Raw genomic sequence first — 21026 nt, forward strand, 5'->3', positions numbered from 1 at the left:
ACACAGAGTTGGGAGAGGAAACAATGTTTTTGTCTCCCTCTTTCCCTCCCAGTGGATGGCCCTGGCTCTCTGACAGGTTTGCCCTGATTCCCGTGACTGTCCCAGTAGCGTGAAGGTGAGTCAGGGCATACGGGGAGCGAACACTCATTAAGCTGCTCCTTTGTCTCCCTTTCTTAGATCATGATGTTGAAGATGATCTTCAACCAGACCTCGGTGGAGCACTGCAAGGTACCGAAACCGCTGACCCAGAGGCCCAGGGAATGCGACTTCTTCCTGACCGCCGTGCGCCTGGCTTCGCTGAACCAGATCTTGGACCCCTGGGTTTACCTGCTGTTAAGAAAAATCCTCCTGCGCAAGTTCTGCCAGGTAGCAAATGCCGTCTCCAGCTGCTCTCACGATGGACAGAAAGGGCAGCCCGTCTCGTTAGCCAACGAGATCGTGCAGCCGGGAGCGTGAGAGAACATTGGAGCGGCTCGCATGCTTTGACAACGAGTAGTCTTAAACCTTGCTGTGAATTCCGGCATCTGCCGCATGCCTCTGTTTATGTATCCAAGCGACATCAGGCTAAATGGCCTCAAAAGACCAATAACCCCCATGAGTGCCAAAAAAAAAAAAAAATTGAAATATAAAAAAAAGGAAATCTATCTGCAACCGTCTAGTATTGCCTTGTGTCTCTTCAGTTTGTAGCCTACAATGTGATTTTTCATGTGGCCAATGTATCTTGCTCGCTGTCGAGAAGAATGTGGGCTGCCCAGTGGAATAGCCTGCCTCTGTCTGCTTCAGTTCAATTCGAGGCTTGGTTTAACACTATTTCCTACACGAGAGTCCTTTTGAATGTTATTCTCCCATGTTACTTTTGACTTGCCCTATATATCTGTTATAGGTGATTAGCTGTGTAAATATTTTCTCATGACAGAATAGAAACTCCTTGGGCACAGGAGTATTTTCAGTTTGGTCTTTATATCTCCAGAACTTCACATAGTCCGTGGCATACAGTAGGTGCTTAATAAATGCTTGTTTCATAAATGAATGAAACAAATATTTATTAAGCTCCTGTTATGTGACATGAACATAGTAGGTACTTAATAAATGCTTGTTGGGTAATTGATGAATGAATGAAATCAGCAGTTTTGTAGTAGGTGCTTAATGAATTCATGAAATAAGCATTTATGCAAAGCCTATTGTATGACTGGCACTATGCTGGATACTGGAGATCCAGAGCCAAAAGTGAGAACAGTCCTTGCTCTGCAAGAGCTGGGCAGGGATGCAGGAGAATGGTTTCCCTTTAAGTAATTTTTAAAAGAAGTTTTTGAAGACATTGGTCTCCCTCTCCCCCTTTCTCTCTCCTTGTGTCTGTTAGTGGATCTATCCGTCTGCCTGTTTCTCTCTTTAACCTTGCAGAAACCAAGAACACAAGGGCCTTTATATTTTTCCCTTTCACTCTTACATGGCTGGGCTTGAAGACAAAACACAGACAAATCATACATTTCACAAAGTGCATTAAATATTGGAGTTCTTTGCCATCATGTTCAATATCTCCGCACTGAATCTTAATCTCACACTGTTTAATGGTTGTTTTGGTAACTGCATTTACCCAGCATCCAAATAAGAATCATTGACATGACTTTTGGAAAGGGTAGAGTTGGTGCTTCTGTAAAATGGGCATATGCCTGCTGAGATATGATGCTGGAGTCTGATGGATTGAGTTAGCATAGTTTTTTTTTTCCCCCTAAGAATGCTACACAAGCATTGAATCCCATACCTTCAGGTCTTAGTCCTTTGCCTTTGGTGGGGAGAAGTGGGTGAAAAATCTGCTGAAGACACTAACTAGCTTGCTTCCTCTGAGCCTCAGCTTCCTCATCTGTCAAATGGGGGTAATAGCACCTATCTCACAGGGTTGTTGTGAGGCTCTGATGAAATGATTCGTGTAAAGGGCTTTGTAAACCATTAAATTCTTCACACTCCATCTTTTCTAATTATCTATATTTTTAAATAATACTCTGACAATGAGACACTAGCATTGCTAGAGATTTGGAGTTAGGGCTATCTCTTTTGTGGATCCAGGTTTAAGCTACGCACTTTAAAATGACAGGGTGCATATGTTTGCTTTTTTCTTTAATAACTGATCATTAAAATGTTGTTTCTTGAGCTAACTTCTAGCCACATGTAATATGCATTGTATTACACCACAGCAGCCAATTCTTGACCCATCTGTATGAGTCTGAATTCAAGCCTACGATGTGTCAAGCACTTGGTAGGCATTGCAACTACAAAACCAAAAATGAAACAGTCCCTTCACGGAGCTTACAATCTACTGGAGTAGGATTTCTTTGTCTTTTTAAAAGACATCATTAGAAAGTCCCTTCAGAGCAGTTTGGAAAGTCCTATCCAATCCAACAGACATTTATTAAGGAGCTTGTGCCAGGTGGTGGGGATAGAAAGACAGCACCAAAGCAGTCCTAGCCTGCAAGAAGGTTGGTTACACGTAGAAATAAATTTTGAACTGTTCTTTCCTGTATCAAGTATGCAAACCCATTCTGAATTTTCTTTTTTGTGTGATTCTCTTTCTGTCAGTCTTTTTTCTCTGTCCATGTCTCAGTGTCTCTTTCTGTCTCTTTCTCTCTGCATCTTTCTCGTACTTTGGCTTTTTCTCTCTGTGTCTCTTTCTCTCTCTCTCCCTCCCTCCCTCTTTCTCTATCTCTGTTTCATTCTCTCTTTCTCTGTCTGCTTCATTCTCTCTCTTTCTCTGTTTGATTCTGATCACTCTTGATCTTTCTGGATTAAAAAAAGTTTTCTTTTGTATTCTTTATAGCTATTATATGTTCTATCTGATTTTGAGTGGGGAATTAATTTAAGGAACTTTAACTGTGTATAATTATTATCCAAGCATCAGCTGGATCAGGAATAATCCAATTAAGCAAATGAGAGGATTGGAAGGAAAACAGATCTGCTGAGTATGCTAATAGAATGTAGGATGTTCCTTCCTCTAGGCTGGAATTTGCTCCTGGAAAAGATTTAAATAAGCTATTCGAAACACAGGAAGCCCCTTAGACCAAGCTGTATGTGGGTCTGTGTGCAAAGATGTGTGTGTTTATGCATGTGTATACATGTGCATGAATATATATGTATATGTGTGTGTGATGGGTTACATGGGGGCCTGGGTGTTGGGAAGACTTTGGTCCCAGTCCTTCCTTTGCCACTCAGTAGCTGTGTGACCTTGGGTTGGTCCTTCCATCTCTCACTGTCTGTCTCAGATAACTTTTTAAGACTTAAAGTCACAACAAGTTGTTGATCCATATTGGCTTATATGCATGAGAAGTAAAAGGTGTCTCAGAGATTAAGTCTTTTTCCCTGGGGAAAAAAAAGGAAATTTCTATACCAAGAGTTTCCCACATCGATAAAATCACGGATGTGAACCCCAAATATGTGTGTATTTAGGTATGTAATTGAGTATATATCTAGAGGAAGTGTGGTATTGTGGGTAATTTGATGGACTTAGAGGCAGAAAAACATAAACTTCAATTTGGCCTCTAACCCTCACTGCCTGTTGGATGCTAGTGCAGTCACTTCACATTCCACACTGGGGAAATCACAGATCCTTTGATGCTTCCCATGTCCAAATATGTGTTTATGTGGAAAATTGTGTGAGTCTTTGTAAGACAAAAGCCTGCACCCACTGGGTGGGCATCCATGATGCGATAGGGATATTGCTTTCCATGATGAAGCTTGAAGCTGATCAAGTGAATAAACACTGTTTGTTTCATTCCTTGAAAAAAGTATTTCTCCTTCCAAAATACAGTGCTTTCCTGGGGAACACTAACATTCTTTACTGTAATTTTTATAAACACTGTCAAGGGCCAATGGATGATTTTTCTGGAGGCTGCAATGGGGGAACTTTCATCAAATAAACTAAAACTTGTTCTGAATTCCCAAACAGTTTCATCTGGGTAAATGCTTGGTGGGAGTTGGCAGTGGGATAGAGCATGAGTCAGCCTGGATCGTTGCTTAAGATCAGCTTCTCCAATATTTCTGTTTGCTATACAGTTTCAGGGCATAGTGTAGTGGTAGTTTTATTCTTTTTTAATATTTTTTATATCCCCTTCATTTCCAAATATCTGTCTCACTCTTTTCCCAGTGAGCTATCTCTTGTGACAAAGAACAGGAAATTAAGCAGAAAAAGTAAGCAGGTCCAACATTGTATGTAATATTCTGCACCCATAGTCCGGTCTTTGCAAAGAAGGGAGGGAGGTGCATTTTCTCATGTCTTCTTCGGAGCCATCCATAGTCATTGCAATTACACAAGAGTTAAATTTCAGGTTTTGTTGTTTTTATCATTGTGGTTGATGTTATTATTGTTGTAACTGCTATTTATGTTTCTGTTGTCATTGGGCTACTGTTTCACCATTTTGCTTAATGACTACTCTATGTATCAGTTCATACAGGTCACAAAGACAATGGTAAATGAAGGCTTTGAAGAGAGGCTTAAAAGCAAAAAAAACTGTGTAAATGGGATATCCGTATTCTTCCAGTGACAACAGGTCAAAACATTGAAAACAGGAACTGTGGAGCTGTTCTTTAAGGTGGAAAAGAACATAGGCTAAGCTGTGCAAAAACCACACCAGCGAATTGATGTCTATTCTCAAATTACCTCGTTACCAGTTCCTGTCCAACCCCATATTTCCATGCCAAATGTAAATCCGAAGTTCACTTTGTGTTTGTCGATAGAGAAGCCAAGTACACAAACACTTAGTATGTATCTGCTATGTGTGAATCGAGGGGTGCTGTTTCAGGCACTAGGGACACAGAGACAAAACTGAAACTACTTTTGTCCTCCAGCACCTTACATTTCATCAGAACATCTTTTCTCCATGAGAGAAAAATTGTCTGCATAAAATCCAATGATTTTGAATAAGTGAGATGAATTGGATCCCTGTCTTGGGATTTAATATAGGAAGGCTAGAGATGGTTGTGATGGAGTCAGGTACAAATTACATAAGAACCGGTGCTGTGACTTCAGAGTGCCTCGCACATTGTAGGTGCTCAATAAATGTTTACTGAGCTGAATTGGGTTGAGTTCACCCACGACATAGTCCCAAGGCTCTTTATCAGTAAGTCCCACATGGTGGCCAAATTGATATTCCTAAAGCACAGGTCAGACCATGTATGTCCCTCCTCTTTAAAAAGAAATCTTCAATGGCTCCCTATTGCCTATCAAACTAATATAAATCCCTTCCTCCAAGCCACTTTTCCACATCCCCCACATTCCAGCCAACTGACCTATTTACTGTTCCTTGACTGTGACAATTCATCTCCATTCTCCCTCCTTCTGCATGGGCTGTCCCCATGCTTGGAATGCATGCCAGTTCCTGAATCCCTAGCTCTTTTTAAGGCTCAGCTCAAGCCTCACTATCTCTCCCAGGCCTAGCCTGGGCTCCAAATGACTTACTTTGCTTCTATTTTGATTTCTCTTTGTGTACATTGGTTCCCCCGAATAGAATGTAAGCTCCTCGAGGGCAGAAATTGTTTTACTTTTAGTCTCTGAATCTTTAACATCTAGCCTAAGGTTAGACACATGGTAGGAGCTTAGTGTTTGTTGAATGATGCCCCAGTGGTGAAGGTAATGTAGCTACACTCACATACTCTCTACTGCCAACAAGCAGGCATCTCCCATACAGCAAGTGTGGCTCAATACGTATACCAAACTCTAACCACTGCTCTGATGGATTGCATGACCCTACACGCCCACAAAAAGTATTAGCTGGGGTCAACTGGAGCAGGTACAAAAATCCCAAGGTTTCAAATTTTCCCTATTAATATTGCTTTAACTGACACAATGGAGGCCACATAGTGGATAGAAAGTGGATCTTGGAGGTGGGAAAAACTGAGTTCAGATCTCACCCACACCACTTCCTAGTTCATGACCCTGGATAAGTCACTTGACCTCTGTGCCCCAAACAAAGCCCTACACATTCTTCTAAGTCAGAGATGGAGTTTTTGGTTTCCCATCTTCTATTGGGGGAGGACATTCTCTTCCTGGGAGTTCCTTCTCACAAAGAAATCACAGACACTTTGTATGTTCACAGTGATTTCTCCATAATTCCCACAACAGCCCAAGACCAAAACACAGGAAGATGATGAGAACGTAAACTTTTTAGCTGCTCCAGATGAAAATTCTCATTTGCAGTGAAAAGTATTACTATGCTCATATGCTGGTGACCAAGCAGAGAAAACAGAATAAAAAGAGATTGAGTTGGTCAGTCTTGGGCAGTCATTTAATGGTAGAGTCTTTAGGCAAGTCAGATCAATCCACAAGCATCTATCAAATGCCTTCTACGGGCCATATCCAGACCAGATCTGCCCTCAAGGTACTTAGATCCTAATGGAAGAGTCAGTCAATTAATCAGCTTGTTCTTTTTAAGCAGCCACTGTGTGCCAGACATTGTGCTAAGGGGTACTCTCATGGTCCAATGGGGAATGACTTTTCCATGGATAGATACAAAATACACATGCCATTATAGAGGAGGGGGTCACTAATCCCAGGGCTGAGTTCAAATCCTGCCTCTGATCCTTACTAGCTGTGGGATCTTGGGCAAGTTCCCTTACCTCCCTGGGTCTCGAGTTCCTCATCTGTCAAAGGAGAGGTTAAACTCATCATCTCCCAAGTCCTGTCTACCTCCTGCTTATTTAAAACACACTCTGTATTTACATACTTCCCAAACTTGCCAAAAAGAACCGCTGGGACAATACCCTGGAGTCCAGGACTGGGATCAAGTGCCCTCTCTGACACAAGCTGTGTAGACTTGGGCAAGGTGATTAAGTCTCTGAGCCTCAGGCAGCTTGAGCAAGTCATGATCTGTATTTGCATCAGAAGAAGGAATGCTGGAGTCTGACCAGTCATAGATCCTGGGTCTCTAAGAATCCATGTCTTGATTAGAATAGAAATTAGAGAAGTCACTTTCCTCTAGGTGGTAGAGTGGATGTAGCCTTGGACCTGGAGTCAGGGACACCTGAGTTCAAATATATCCTCAGACTAGTTGTGTGACCCTGGCTAAGTCACTTCACTTAGTCTACCTCAATTTCTTCATCTATAAAATGGGGATAAGAGTAGTACCAAGCAGTTCCCAGGGTTGTTGTGAAGATAAAATGAGATATTTGTAAAGACTTTTACAAACCTTGATATTCTCTGTACAAGCTAGTTTTTATCTTAAAATTTGTCTCAGTGCCTTTGCACAAACTGCCCCTCCCCCACCCCTGCCTAGAATGCCCTCCCTCCTCACTCCCTCAGTATCCCCAACTTCAAAGCTCTACAGTTGCTGTCCCCACTGCTGATGCTCCCACCCCACCCTAGGATGACTTTGTATAGATCAGGTGACCCCAAAGTCCTAGTTCTGTTTTATTACATTTTAAAACTGTACCAAGACCTTGGGGACTCCCGGTATTTGTGTATTTAATAAATACATTTTCTATGCTTATATTTTCAAGTGTAGGCACCTTGAGGGCAGGAATTATTTTAGTGTCATATCCCTAGCACTTGGCACAGTGCCCAGCCCCTAGCAGGGGTTTGGTAAATGCTTATGGACTTGCATGAGCGCTGCAGGTTTGGTTTTCCATCCCCTGTGGCTGTCTAAATGGAAAGTGTCATCTGCCAACCCAAGTTGGGGCCCTGACTCTGGGTTCTCTTTGTGTGTTCACACATATCTCAAGTTTGGCTAACAGGAAATCATACCTTCCTTTGGAACTGGTCTGCAGAGACATCTAGGGTCCGAAACCAATCGAAAAAGGGTCTCTTTCCAAAGGGACCAGTGGGCACTGAAGCTAAGGAAATTTTTTGTTGTCTTTTTTTTCTCTTTAGCTACATTCAGACTGAGTGCCTCCCCATTCACCAAACATCTCTCTGAGTGATGAGTAATTTAGATTTAATGACCCAGAGGGAGAAGTTCGAAAATACAGCTAAACTCGTGAATGAAGTCACCAAGAACTGACGGAGAGCCCTTTGTCAGCCACAGGCAAAATAAGGCAGAGACTTGAAACAAATAAGTAGGAATTGCAAACCAAAAAACTTCTGTCCCCTGGGGTTATCTTTCGAGTTATTCAGAAATGATATTTTGGAAGCTTTCGATTATTTCCAGAAAATACCATTTGATCAGTGGAAGCAAGAGCCCTGGGTTGGCATCCTGGCTTTCCCACTAACTCCTCTCTGAGCCTCAGTTTGCTCATCTGCTGTCGGAAAGGATTAGAATGGGTAACAAGAAAGTCTGTTTTAGCTGTCACTTTAAATGGTTCCTCCACTCTCTGCCTTGTTTTAAAAATGCTACTTACCCTTCCTCATCACGTTAGCCTGCACTCAGATTGTCCTGGAATGCTTTCATTTCATTGGAATGGAAAGTCATGGATGTGATAATGATGAGTCCCCAGAGTCCAATGTAATTCTTCACATAATAATATTTTCATTTAGAAAACCATCAATTATATAGACAGTTTCTCTTGATGTGTCACAAAGTGACAAATTTTCCCTAATGATAGTTTCAAGGTCATATATATGTAAACAAAGAACATATGGATGAGCGAACATATGTGAATCTAAAATTTAATTGATTCCTTCATCTATTTGCAATGCAAATTAAGAAGGTTTTAGTTACTCAATTAATTGATCACAAAGGTCCTCACACTCCTTCCCACAGTATCTTCTGCAAGTGGAACCATTTGAATTTGCTTTGCAAATGATCTGGAAGCCATGCTTCCAGCTGCCTCAGGAGTGGCCAATGTTTCTAAAAGTGATTCAATATAGGTCAAGTTATATTGTTTGGTGTCAAATGTGGTTTTTGAAAGGTTTGTTTTTGCTTGTAAAAAACATCTAATTTTCTCTTTTAAAAAGCCACAATTCAAAGATGACTACGGATTCCAAGGAAGCAGGAACATATGCAGCAACAGCAAAACATTTCACTAAAAATCAGGTTAGTGGTCCATTAGTGTTAGTTAGCGGAGAGAAACTGAATGGACTTCACATCTGAATTATATGAGTCAGTGTCAATCAAACCTTCAGGATTTTTGTCATTGTTGTTGAGTGTTTCATTTATGTCCAACTCTTTGCACCCCCATTTGGGGTTTTCTTTCTTTGGGCCAAAAATAGTGGAGTGGTTTTGTTATTTCCTTCTTCAGTTCATTTTTACAGATGAGAAACTGAGACAAATGTGGTTAAGTGACATGCCCAGCGTCACCCAGCTAGCAAGTGTCTGAGGCCAGATTTGAACTCAGGAAAGTTAGTCTTCCTGACTCCAGGATAGGCTTTCTATCCACTGAACTGCCTAGCTACTCCCCACCTTTGGGGTACCTATATCAGTATCTCTCCCTGCATTTGGTCCCATTCTACAGGTCTGCCATGTAAGTCATTGAGAAGACTTTTTTTCACCATATGTACATTCTTTCATCTATGTTGCCTGTTAAATTTCTTTGGTGAAATTTATGAAATGGGGGGAATACATGTGAGTTACCCTCATTATCCAATTCCATTGTGTGTGTAAAGGATGACAGACTTCAGTCCATTCAGTTAAGAATGCATGTGGGGATCTGGCTTGCTCAGGACTCTTTCTTTGCAAATTCCATGAGTATTTATTTCTTGCCCATATCAGAAGGACAAGTGTCTCTCTTTGTGCTGTTTTAAAAGGTTTAACATTGCAACCTCCCCAAACACCTCATAGATTATACTGTCTTCCATGAGGAATAAGATGGCCCTGGTTCATTGCATGATGTCTTCTTGTTCCTGATACTAAGGGAGAAGCAGAAGGACTTTTTCTTGATCAAGAAGATGTGTGGAGGAGGGAGATGAGAGGTGGCCTCTGACTTGGGTTCAAGTCTATCTTCTGACACATCCTGGGCAGAGGGTTTAGGCACATTACTTACTTCCCAGGGTCTGTCACTTCTCTGAGATGATGAGTCTCAGGGTATGTGCTGATCTTCCTGCAGTACCAAACTCCTCACTGGCAGCTTCATCCTATACAGGGATGGAGTCATGTCTAGTTTTTTAAAAAGTCCTTGGTAAAGAGGGAGATTCCCTGAGAGAAGAGACTAGGTAATATGTGATATGTCATTACTGTGACTGGCAGAAGAGAAAGGAACAGGGAGAGTGTCCCCCAAAATATGAGCGTACCCCAAAAATATCCTGGCTAGCAGTGCAGGGCATCAGATCAAAGGGCTGGGAGTCCTCAAAGTAAGGAAGGCCTGGACACTGACCTTGTTGGCCCAGGCAGCTCTTTAAGACCCAGGTCACAAGGCAGCCCTGACCTGCATCTGCCAGGAAGGTTCCATGCTGGGAGTTCCCAATGCCGATAAGATGCCAACTGTACAGAAGGAAAGGAAAAGAAAGAAAAAGAGAAGAGAGGGAGGACAGAAAGGTCCCTTAAGAAGTGGGCAGGCTTTGTTGCTGTTGTTAAAACTGTGGTTCCCATCCTATACAGAATCCATAATGTTACTAGCTTGGATACTCGTCAGGCTTGAATTGCATGAGGACTTTGTTATTGACATACTTTGGCCATTTAATTAAAGTGATACCAATCAATCAGTCAATGGCATTTGTGAAGTACCCACTATGTGTAAAGCTCTTCAATGTCTCAAGTTCAGTGTAGACTTTATCTGGAATTTGAATCATAAGGGACCTAAGAGGTCTTTCCCTCTCTTTGCATTTTCAATAGCAATACACAATGTAGACATGAATTATAAGATTGTAGCTCTGAACTGATGTAAAGAACAAAAAGGAATAAACAGACAGCTACTTCTTAAAAAGATAACACTAATTAACTTTCTGGAGGGAGGAGAGTGGTGGACTAATAATTATCTTTCTCTGTGGTCCCTTCCAGTCCCCATTCTCCTTTACCACTATCCTGCTTTTATACATTTTACAAATAAAGGACCTAGGACTTGTTCAAGGGCACCCAAGCAGCAAGCATCAGAGAGCATTTGAACTTAGATAGGCAGCCGTCAGGGTCTGTTCTCTTTCCAGTGGATCACTTGCATTATTGCTTTTAGAGTTCCTCAGATAATCAATGCTGTAATGATATTCTGGCAAATTCATTTCAATTTACCAAACATATTAAATACCCGATGAATGACAGACTCTGCTTAATGCTAGGGGCAGAGGTGGGGCAAAAGCAAAATAAAAAAAAAAAGCTCCTGCCCTCAAGGAGCTTACCTAGCACTTCAATGCAAACTGACAAATCCTGGAAAACCTCAGCAAACTGTCATAAGGTCCAGAGACAGGTATAGATGCAATGGACACCATACAATTCTGTTTAATGGACTTCTTTAAGATTTCAGGGCACACATAAACAGAAGCCATGGAGGACAGGAACGTGCTTATCCACAAAGATATGAGTAGTTAACATTCTCATTTGTAGGACAAAATGTGGAATGATCTGCCTTAGGTCTCACAGTTCTTGCAATGACTCTTAGCTTGAGTCATTTGAACAGTGCATTCCATGTTGTACGTTCAATTGGAAGCAAAAAAGGGGGACAACCATTTTAATCTTTTGGACTAGAGACTTTTGTGCAGTCAAGTTGAATATTTCTTAAAATAAACAAAGGGACTGTTTGTCTTAATTTGCTTACAAGTAAACGTAAGCAGCATTTACAGGGTCTTTCCTCTAAGATGTGACTGAAAATGCCAGCACTTTAACAATAAAAGGAATTAAAAGATCTTTGTAAAAATATAGTCTTATTCTCATTCATGTAATTCAGTGGAAATGGATGTTGTTGTGCCCTCTGGTAGCATTGTCCTTTGATCAGAGTATTTAGGTTTATTTTCAATTGTATTTCCAAGTTTGATTTTAGTTAAGTAAACTTGGCTTTCTATATTGTGGAAACCAAGCACAAGATAAAAGCGCTTTTTTGTTTGAATGACATTAGAGACATATCCAGTCTGTGTATTTATAAATGTGTGTTGTATTTGTCAACAAAAATAAAGTTCACCATTCAAAAGAGCCCCTGATCTTTATTTCTCCTATGCTGGCTCCTCTCAGCACCATGCCTTGGTTTTAAGGGTTTTACTCTAGTGAGACCCTAAATAGAGCATAGTGTCATAAGAGAGCTGGGTGGGTGGAAAGGAAAACCTTGGAATTCATCTATTCCAGGTAGTCTTAACTTTTCCTTGTGTCCAGGACTCCTTTCTCCTGGACTCTGTTCAATCAGCCTATTGACCACTACTTAGAATGTTTTTAAATGCATAAAATAAAGTAAATAGGATTACCAAGGGAATCAATTATAACGGAATGAAGTTATCAAAATACTAAAAAAAATGAACCTGAAGTTAAAAACCCCTTATTTCTAGTCCAATACACTCATTTTACAGATGGAGAAACAAGTTCAGAGAGTTCATTTGACTTGTCTAAGGTGGTATGGATATTTAATATGTTCTTAAAGCATAGCTCTGACTGTTTCTTCTTCTGTAGCTCCCTATTACCTCTAGGATCAAATGCAAATTCTAAGAGATGCTAGGAAAGAAAAATTTATAAGACTTATAGACTAATGAGAACAAGGAATATGAAACAAAACACTGAAGTTTAACATTTTGTGGCTCCTTATTACTTCTAGGATCAAGTATAAACTCAGGTCAGGCATTTAAAGCCCTTTACAACCTGCCTTTGCAATCTTATTACACATCTATTATTCTCCTTCACTCATTCGTCAGTCTAGCCACCATTCCATCTTTTATCTCCAGGGTTTTCCATCCATGGAATGCTCCCCTCCTCATCTCTGTTCCTTAGAATCCCCACTTTTCCTTACAACTCATTTCAAATGCTGCCTCCTCCAGAAGATTTTTTTTTATTTCTAGTGTTTCCCCCCTCAGATTTCCTTGCATTTCATATGTCTCTATGCTAATATATGATTACATATACTACGCATCTACGTATGCACAAATATGAGACATAAACTTGGTTTTGCATCAGTTCATAGAGGTTTGATTATGCTTTTCTGCAACCACCCTCCTGTTCTTTTCCATAGCACAATAATGTTCCAGCACAGTCATATGCCATGACATCGCCATTCCCCAACTGATAAATATCCCCTTGATACCCAGTTCATATTTGGCTTTTGCTTTGTTTGAGATCATGATTGTCATTCCTTCCCTCTTCACTTCTGCTGAACCATAATAGACTTTGCTGTAGCCCTTTCTTTCAAAGCTGTGTATCTTTCTGTTTCCTCCCACCCCCCAGTGTGTCTCTTGTACACAACATATTGTCGGATTCTGGTTTCTAATCTGTTCTATCTGCTTCCATTTTATGGCTAAGCTCATCCCATTCACAGTTATTATCACTAACTTTGCATTTCCCTCCTTCCTATTTTCCTCTGTTTATCCTTTTCTTTTTTTTATTCTGTTCCTCTTAAAAAATCTGTTGCTTCCAATCACTGCTTCCCCAATCACCCTTTCTCTTATCATCACCAACCCTTTAGTTTTTATCCTCTTCCCTTCCTATCTCTCTATTGGATAAGATAGATTTCTATACCCAACTGAGTGTATTTAAAAATTCTTCCTCCTTTAACTAATTCCAGTGAGAAACATTGCTGACACTCCCATCCATTTGCCCTTCCACTATAAAATTTTACCTTACATTCTTCCTTTATGTGACAAAATTTGCCCCATTCTGCCTCTCCTTTACCTTTTCTCCCAGTGCATTCCCCTTCTACACCCCTAAATTTTTGGGGAGATCATCCCAACATAATCAACCCATACCCATGTACTCTGTCTATGTAGGCTTCTTTTAACTTCTCTAACAATGATAAAGTTCTTAAGAGTTAAAAGTATCATCTTGCTGTGTAGAGATATAAATAGTTTAACCTTATTGAATCCCCTATGTTTTTTCTTTCCTGTTTACCTTTTTTATGCTTCTCTTGAGTCTTATGTTTGAAAATCAGAATTTTCTATTCAGCTCTGGTCTTTTCATCATAATGCTTTGAAGTTCTCTATTTCACGAAATATCCATTTTCCCACTGCTTTTCAAGGTCAGTTATTTTTTTTGTAGTACTCCTAGCTCCTTTATCTTCTGTAATATCATATTCCAAGCCCTCTGCTCCTTTAATGTGAAAGCATCTAAATCAGGTGAGATCCTGACTGTGGCTCTGTGATATTTGAATGTTTTGTTTCTAGCTGGTTGCAATATTTTATTCTTGACCTGGGAGCTCTGGAATTTGACTATAGTGTTTCTGGGAATTTTCATATTGGGATCTCTTTAGGAGGTAGTTAGTGTATTCTTTTACTTTCTATTTTACTCTTAGGATCTAAGATATTGGGACAATTTCCTTTATAGTTTCTCAAAATATAATGCCTAGGCTCTTTTCTATCATTATTTTCAGGTCACCATTTAACTTAAAGGGACTCTAGTTTCAATGGTATGGGGACTATTGGCATAGCTTTCATCTTTTCATGATTCAATAGATGGTCTTTGAGAGTTAACGTGGCTAATAAAGAAACTAACTGGTCTACTGGTGAGCATCTCAGACTTAGCTAGGCTCAGTTCATTCCCATTACATACCTGAGGTCTTTCTAACTTCCCAGGATCTGTTAGAGGTTGCACATGGTGGATATGACCTTTGAGAATTCAGGATCACATGCACACCACAAGGAGAATACCAGTAGGATTGTAGCATAGTTGTGTTATCATCATCATTCTCCTTACCTTATTATTTTGAATTAGATCTGGGCTTGAGGGCTGAGGGACGTTAGACTTGTCCTAATGTCTTTCATACTTTCCCTTTGTCCTAATCAAAGTTTCTTGGAATATTAATGAAAAGCTTCAAGTTGACCTGGCTTTCCAGCAGTGATTAGAGAGTTATAGTCTTCTTTAGACCAGAACTGCTGTTCTGGATTTTTTCCTCCAGAGCTCAGAGTCTGCTTTAACCATTAAAATCAGGGTTGAGGGCTACAGGAACTTCCAAACCAAGTATCTGTCATCATAAGCACAGGGAATGGAATTCATGTAGCCTTTTGGTCAGGGGCATACCGTCCCAGCATATCACAAGATGGAAGCCATCAGAACAGCATAATGGTTTAAAGCAATAAAATGTTCTGCTATGTCATTATAACAATGAATGGAGATTATGCTAGGTCTGACCTGCTTCTGTAAGTACATAAGATCTATTCAAAGGTGACGAGGGTAGAATATCCTAGAAAGTATCATCTTTCCACTGAAGACTCCATCCAATCCCTCAGGTTATATTTCTGCCATAGGGATCAGTTGGTTAGAGGGCCCTTTACTGCTAGTAACCCATCTGTAAGAATCTATTGTAATTCTTCTATGTGAAACCTCCCTGAAGGAGGATTTAAAATCATTATTTACAAAATCAATGCTTTTTGTTATTTACTAGAGAAGTAATTTACTGAATGGGTTCTTTATTTAATGGAGTTTGCTTATACTCAAATAACACTATCGTTGTCTCTCTGTTCACCCTAAAGGCAATCCCTGCCCACCAAAGAAAGAGATGAAAGAGGAAAAAAATAACTCTGTGCTGGGGCCAAGTCCCTAGAGCCGTGTGTAGCTACTGGAATAGAAATGAACATTTTAGTGTTGAGTGAGGTCAGGAAGATAAATTGCACTTGTCTCCTGCTTTCATTGATTAGAAACTTGAATTCTTTGCAAAGCTTTCAAAATTTGATGAGAAATAGAATAAAAACATTATTCATTGGCTTGTTGTGGTGACTAAAATTAATTTTTAAAAAATGCTATTGATAGTTGATATTAGTCTCTGACTCTATGACAGGAAGTTCTGAAAAATGTACTGGCTAGCTAATGTCTAGGAGAATCATACAATTAGAGATCTAGTGCTGGAAGGAACTGCAATGGTCATATAAGGCATTCTTTTTACAGATAAGGAAACCGAGGCCCATAACTGACTTACCCAAGGTCTACATAAATACAGCACTTTAAAGTTCTCTACATATGGTATTCATTTCTTCTTTACAACAACCCTATAAGGTAGGTGCTGGTATTCTTTGCATTCTACAAGTTGAGGAAACTGAGGCTCAGCAAAATTAAATGACTTGCCCAGGATTTCGTCACTACTTAGTGTCTGAGGCAGTACTTGAACTCAGGATTTCATTACTCCAAATTCAGCACTATGATTCAATGGTGTCATTTAGGTAGTTTGTGGCAAAGTCCATCATTTTAAAAACTCCCCATTTAGGGACCAGTAGGATGACAGAGTAGAGAGGGACAGATCTGGAGTCAGTAATAGCTCAAGTCTGAGACACAGCTGTGTGTTCATGAACAAGCCTCTTCACTTGTCAGGGCTGTAGGAGAGTCTCTAAGACTACCAGTTACAGATGAGCTATCAAGAGGCATTGGTAGGAGTTTTCCACACCGGGAATTCCATACACTGATGAAATCATAGGTCAGTACAAAAAAAAAAAAAAAAGAAAAAAAGAAGTCAAAGACCACCAGTATTGGGAACATTTAAAATGTTCGGTATCTTTCTGCCCCGCCCCCACCCCCCCACCCCCATCCATCTAATCATTTCACTCTTCCTGCAGTGGGAAATCCTTCCACCAACCCAGATGGGTAATTCATCTGTAACTTAGAGTTTTGGAGAGTTCCCTAGGGTCGTTAAATGGTGAAATATCTTGCTCAGGGTCGCTCTGCCTGAGTGTGTTGGATATGAGACTCAAGAATCTTTATCCCCTCTACAATGTGACCTCTTACTTTAAGTTAGACTCAGATAAAACCTAGTGTGTGGCTAGAACTTCTATGTGGACCAGTTAGTGGATTAAAATAACATGTTTTCCCATCTTTCACCATAAAAAGCCAACTCAAATGTGTTTATCACACTAAGCTCTTTGACAGCGCTTTGCATACCCTAGTAAATCACAGTATTCAGCATCAGGATAATTTCAAGACACCCACATACAGGCTATTTATAGTTACATTAAAAAAGGAAAGACAATGAATAAATGATGAGATGAATGGGGCAGCTATGTTGACCCTATGCCAACACCACAAGATGAAAAGTGAAAAATACAACCCACTATAGACCTTTCTCAGTGGGAGAGATACAAGAGTTGGACATCTGAGTGCTCCATTGCTATAGTTACCATGATAGGAGAAAGCAAGGAAGATCTCTCTGTGGAAAATCTGTGGGAAGACATGGGCAAGAGTTATATAGGTAGGGAAAGGATGGATGGCTCATAGGGAGCATTTGAAGCCAAGAAATCTTGGATCGTTTTGGAATATTGGCAAGGGAGGCAGACACATCAGGAATTCAATTCAATTGAACTAAATCAGCATGCATTAAGTCCCTGCTGTGTGCCCACACTATGCCAGGTACCCTCTCTCCCTTCACTTAAGGAGGTCATATTTTCCCAGGTGGGACGTAACATGGACGTGGAGAAGAGCTCATGTCTTTTCAATCATCTTTATGATTGTATCTTTGGTTTTGGGAGAAGTGCTATCTGTGACCATGCTTCAGAGACTCTCCCTTTCTCGAGATTTCATGGAATTGGATACCTGAGTGTCATCAGAATTGGCTTACCCTTCACTAGGAACCTGTTTGAGTTTCTGGTTGTGTTCTCGTCTGAAGCAGCGTTCTCACTAAGTGTCACTCCTCCCAAATAACATTGGGAACTGGCCTGGTGGAGCCAAAGATGATGGTTCCGTTGTTGGCACTGAAAATAATCATTCTGATTTCTGTGGCATAGGAAGCTCCCAGAGGAGGCAAATCCCTCTATGAATACAGATTGGCACGTTCATGACAAATTGTAATCTTAGAGAGTAACCTGTAACATAGAGAGATTGAGTGACTTGCATTGTATCACCCAGTCAGCTTGCATCAGAAGTGGGCCTCAAACCTAAATCTTCTTATATCTAAGGTCAGTTTTCTATCCACTAAGCCTAGGCGATGTCATGGAGAGAGTTCTGGACCTGGAATCAGAAAGACCTGAGTTCAAATCCTGCCTGAGTAGCTGTATGATCCCGGGTGATGGAGTTTTCAGCCTCAGCTTCCTCATCTGTAAAATGGGTATAATAATTGCACCTACCTCCCAGTGTTGGTGTGATGATGAGACAATATTTGTAAATTAAATTTGCAAACTTCACAGCACTTATAAATGCTAGTTATTAATACTGCTATGCCGTGTTACCCCCAAATATATAGTGATGCTATTAATAATGTATTTGCCCTTTTAAAGTTGCCAAAGCAGTCTATATCTACTTTATCTATTTTGATCCTTGCAATAAACCTGTGAGATAGTTGCTATTATTATCCCCAGGCACCAATAATTCTGAGGAAGCTGAGATTGAGAGAAGTTTAAGGACATGCAGCTGGTAAGGTCTTCCGAACTCCAAATTTAGAGCTCCAACCACCCTGACAGCACATTTGATGTGGTGGATGAACAGAAGCAGAAGGATCATTTTGTCCCCCAGGGTACACAATGTAAGACATGGCCTCAAACTGACTTAAGCTGATGATATGGACCAAGCAAAGGAAGAAGTTAAGGTTGATTCAGTAGTGCAGAGGGGTGAGGAGTCCCCATGTGGAGCACAGGCAGGTGACGTTCTTCGCTGATGAGGCAGGCACTTGGCATGGTGGGGAGCACAGTGAAATTTCTGAGCCCCCTACATTTTGATGTGCTCTGGCAAGCATCCCAGGTGGTCCACCCTTGTTACAGCTCAGTGGAAGAAGACAGATCAGCCAAGAAGCCTGTTGTTTTGCTTTCCAGATTTATCTACAAATCTTCATGGGATGCCCTGCCTCAGGTGGACCTCACCACAAGCCACCGCAGGCTCGTTTTCCCCTTCAATGCTTTTTTTGTTACTTTGTGAGGCAATTTTGCTTAGTGACTTTTGCCACCTCCCCCCATAATGTCCTAGAAATGGGACTGCATTTCTCACTGTTTTTTGCCTATGACAACCCCTCCCAAACTTGCATCTTCTCCTGTCTCCTCCTCCTTCCTCGCTGTTGCCTCCTGATTTCCATGCTTTCCCTCATGACACAACTCAAGCCCTATCTCTGTGGGAGCTCTTCCCTGAACCCAGGGCCTTGCCTTCCATTCATTCTGTATGTATCTTGGATGTACGGAATTGTTTCCTCACTAAACTGAAATCCTTGAGAATATGGACTCGTTTTGCCTTTGTGTTGCTAATTCATAGCACAGTGTCCTGATACATAGCAGGTGCTTAATAAATGCTTGTAATATGATTGTGTTTTGACATGGTATAACTCTTGGAGAAGTGGATAAAATGCTGCAGGAAGGCTTGGATTTGAAACCTGCTTCTGATGCATGAGGAAGCCACTTTTCATGAAAGGAAACAGTTTCCCCATCTGTAAAATGGGGATGATAGTATCATTCTTAAATGGGGATAATTAGAGCACTTCATGGGATCATTGAGAGTCTCAGGAGATAATGTAGATAAACTACTTTATAAACCTTAAAATGCAGTTCAGATATTAGTTATTAATCCAGTGGGCCTGTGGTTTCATTGATGTGATAGAAATCCATAATCCATTCATGACTACCTGCTCTCTGGGGATTCCATGCACGTCCTCCCATACATTCACCATGCAGTCTACCCTCTTATACTCTCAACACCATGAAGATACAGGTGGGGTGCCCACTAGGTCTTCCCTGCTTTCCCTGTGTGTCTCAGCCCCCTTTTTCCTTGATCATGTTTCTTTGACGACATCCTTTATCAGGCTTCAATTGTGTAATTCCTTGTTTGGAATGTTCTAGAGTCTATTAGAGTTTGCCATGTTCTTCTCCATTGACTTCTGTGGGCTCTCAACTTCAGTCCTTCATGTTTCAGGGCCAGCAGTCATACATTATAGGGAGAACAAAAGATGAACCTTCATTTGGGGAGAAGTGTGGGTTACTAAAAGAATTTTGCAATTTTTCAAATACCATTCAACTCACTCTCTTCCATGTCATTTCTGGGCCCAGATCCTTGTTCATTTGCAGTGTCTGTTCAAGATTTCTATCATGATGGATGTGGTCTATGAGCTGTTTATCTTAGTGTAAGCGACAGGCATTCTTCTCCTGCTTGGTTTTTGAGTGATTAGGGAATTTCTACAATGTCCTAGTACTTGATATAGCCACACACGGTGTCATCATACATATGAAAAGAGTCCCTTGACATCTGTAGCAGAGATTCTTAACCTGCAGTCAATGAATAGATTTCAGGGGGCTGTAGATTTGGAGAAGACAAGTATGCCATTTTGAGTTTGCTCATCTCTAATTGAAATTAACATTCCCTCCAGCTTTTCATTAAAACACACTGAGAAGGAATCAGACTACCAAAGAAGTCCAGGGCTCCCAAAAAGGTTACAGTGGTCTTGGTCTTTAGGGGACCCCTGTCAAGAAGACCTGAATTTACCTCTAGCCTCAGAAACATAGTGTGTGGCTCCAGGCAAAGTCACTTAACCTCTATTTGCCTTTGCTTCCTCATTTGTATAATGGGGAGAATAATAGCACCTACATCCCAGGGTTATGGTGATGATCAAATGAGACACTATTTCCGAGCACAGGGTCTGAAACACAGTAGGTGCTTTACAAGTCAGTCTTTTGTATTACTATCATCACTCTTCCATTTGGATTCTGTCTTGGATCTTCCCATAATAGCAGTGACGTCTGGTGAACTAATGTGTCTTTAGTTCATAACTTACTTGATAATGATCAGAGAATCATTGAACCGGGTTATTTCTGTTGTTATAGCTTTCAATGAATTTTACATAATTGCCATATCTGCATGTGAGACATCTTGATGAAATGTTTTATAAAGATGAAGGTGACAAAAATCAACAAACATGAACATTTCCTCTGACAAAGGAGAACAGAAAGAGGGGATTGCATATGGCACCATGAGTTTCTATTACTTACAACTTTTTTTAAGTATATGTTATTAAACAACGCAGTAAGACCAACAGTACCCTCTTTGGGTATCCTTCTGAACTTCCTTCTCATCTCTAATTATTGATGTTTTTAAAAATGCTTTCTTCATCTTTCTTCTCCTTCTTGTTCTTCCTTCTCCTCCTCCTCCTCCTCCTCCTCCTCC

General features: G+C 40.6%; 1 protein-coding gene across 2 annotated transcripts in view; it reads left to right on the forward strand.

The window, feature by feature from the left end:
* The window catches only part of LOC138165238 (prostaglandin E2 receptor EP3 subtype-like), an 87496-nt gene that overhangs the window by 40888 nt on the left and 25582 nt on the right, over positions 1 to 21026 (forward strand). Inside the window, exon 2 of one of the 2 annotated variants that reach the window (XM_069093358.1) lies at positions 178 to 366. In XM_069093358.1, the coding sequence (XP_068949459.1) occupies positions 178 to 366 (189 nt within the window). Of the gene's footprint in view, positions 1 to 177; positions 1967 to 21026 lie in introns of those variants that run through there. The other variant, XM_069093359.1, reaches the window with a different exon arrangement.

The sequence above is a fragment of the Petaurus breviceps genome, unplaced genomic scaffold (genome assembly GCF_028583685.1).
Source record: "Petaurus breviceps papuanus isolate PSGF00001 unplaced genomic scaffold, PetGlider_PUasm1.0 208, whole genome shotgun sequence".
Classification (NCBI taxonomy): domain Eukaryota; kingdom Metazoa; phylum Chordata; class Mammalia; order Diprotodontia; family Petauridae; genus Petaurus; species Petaurus breviceps.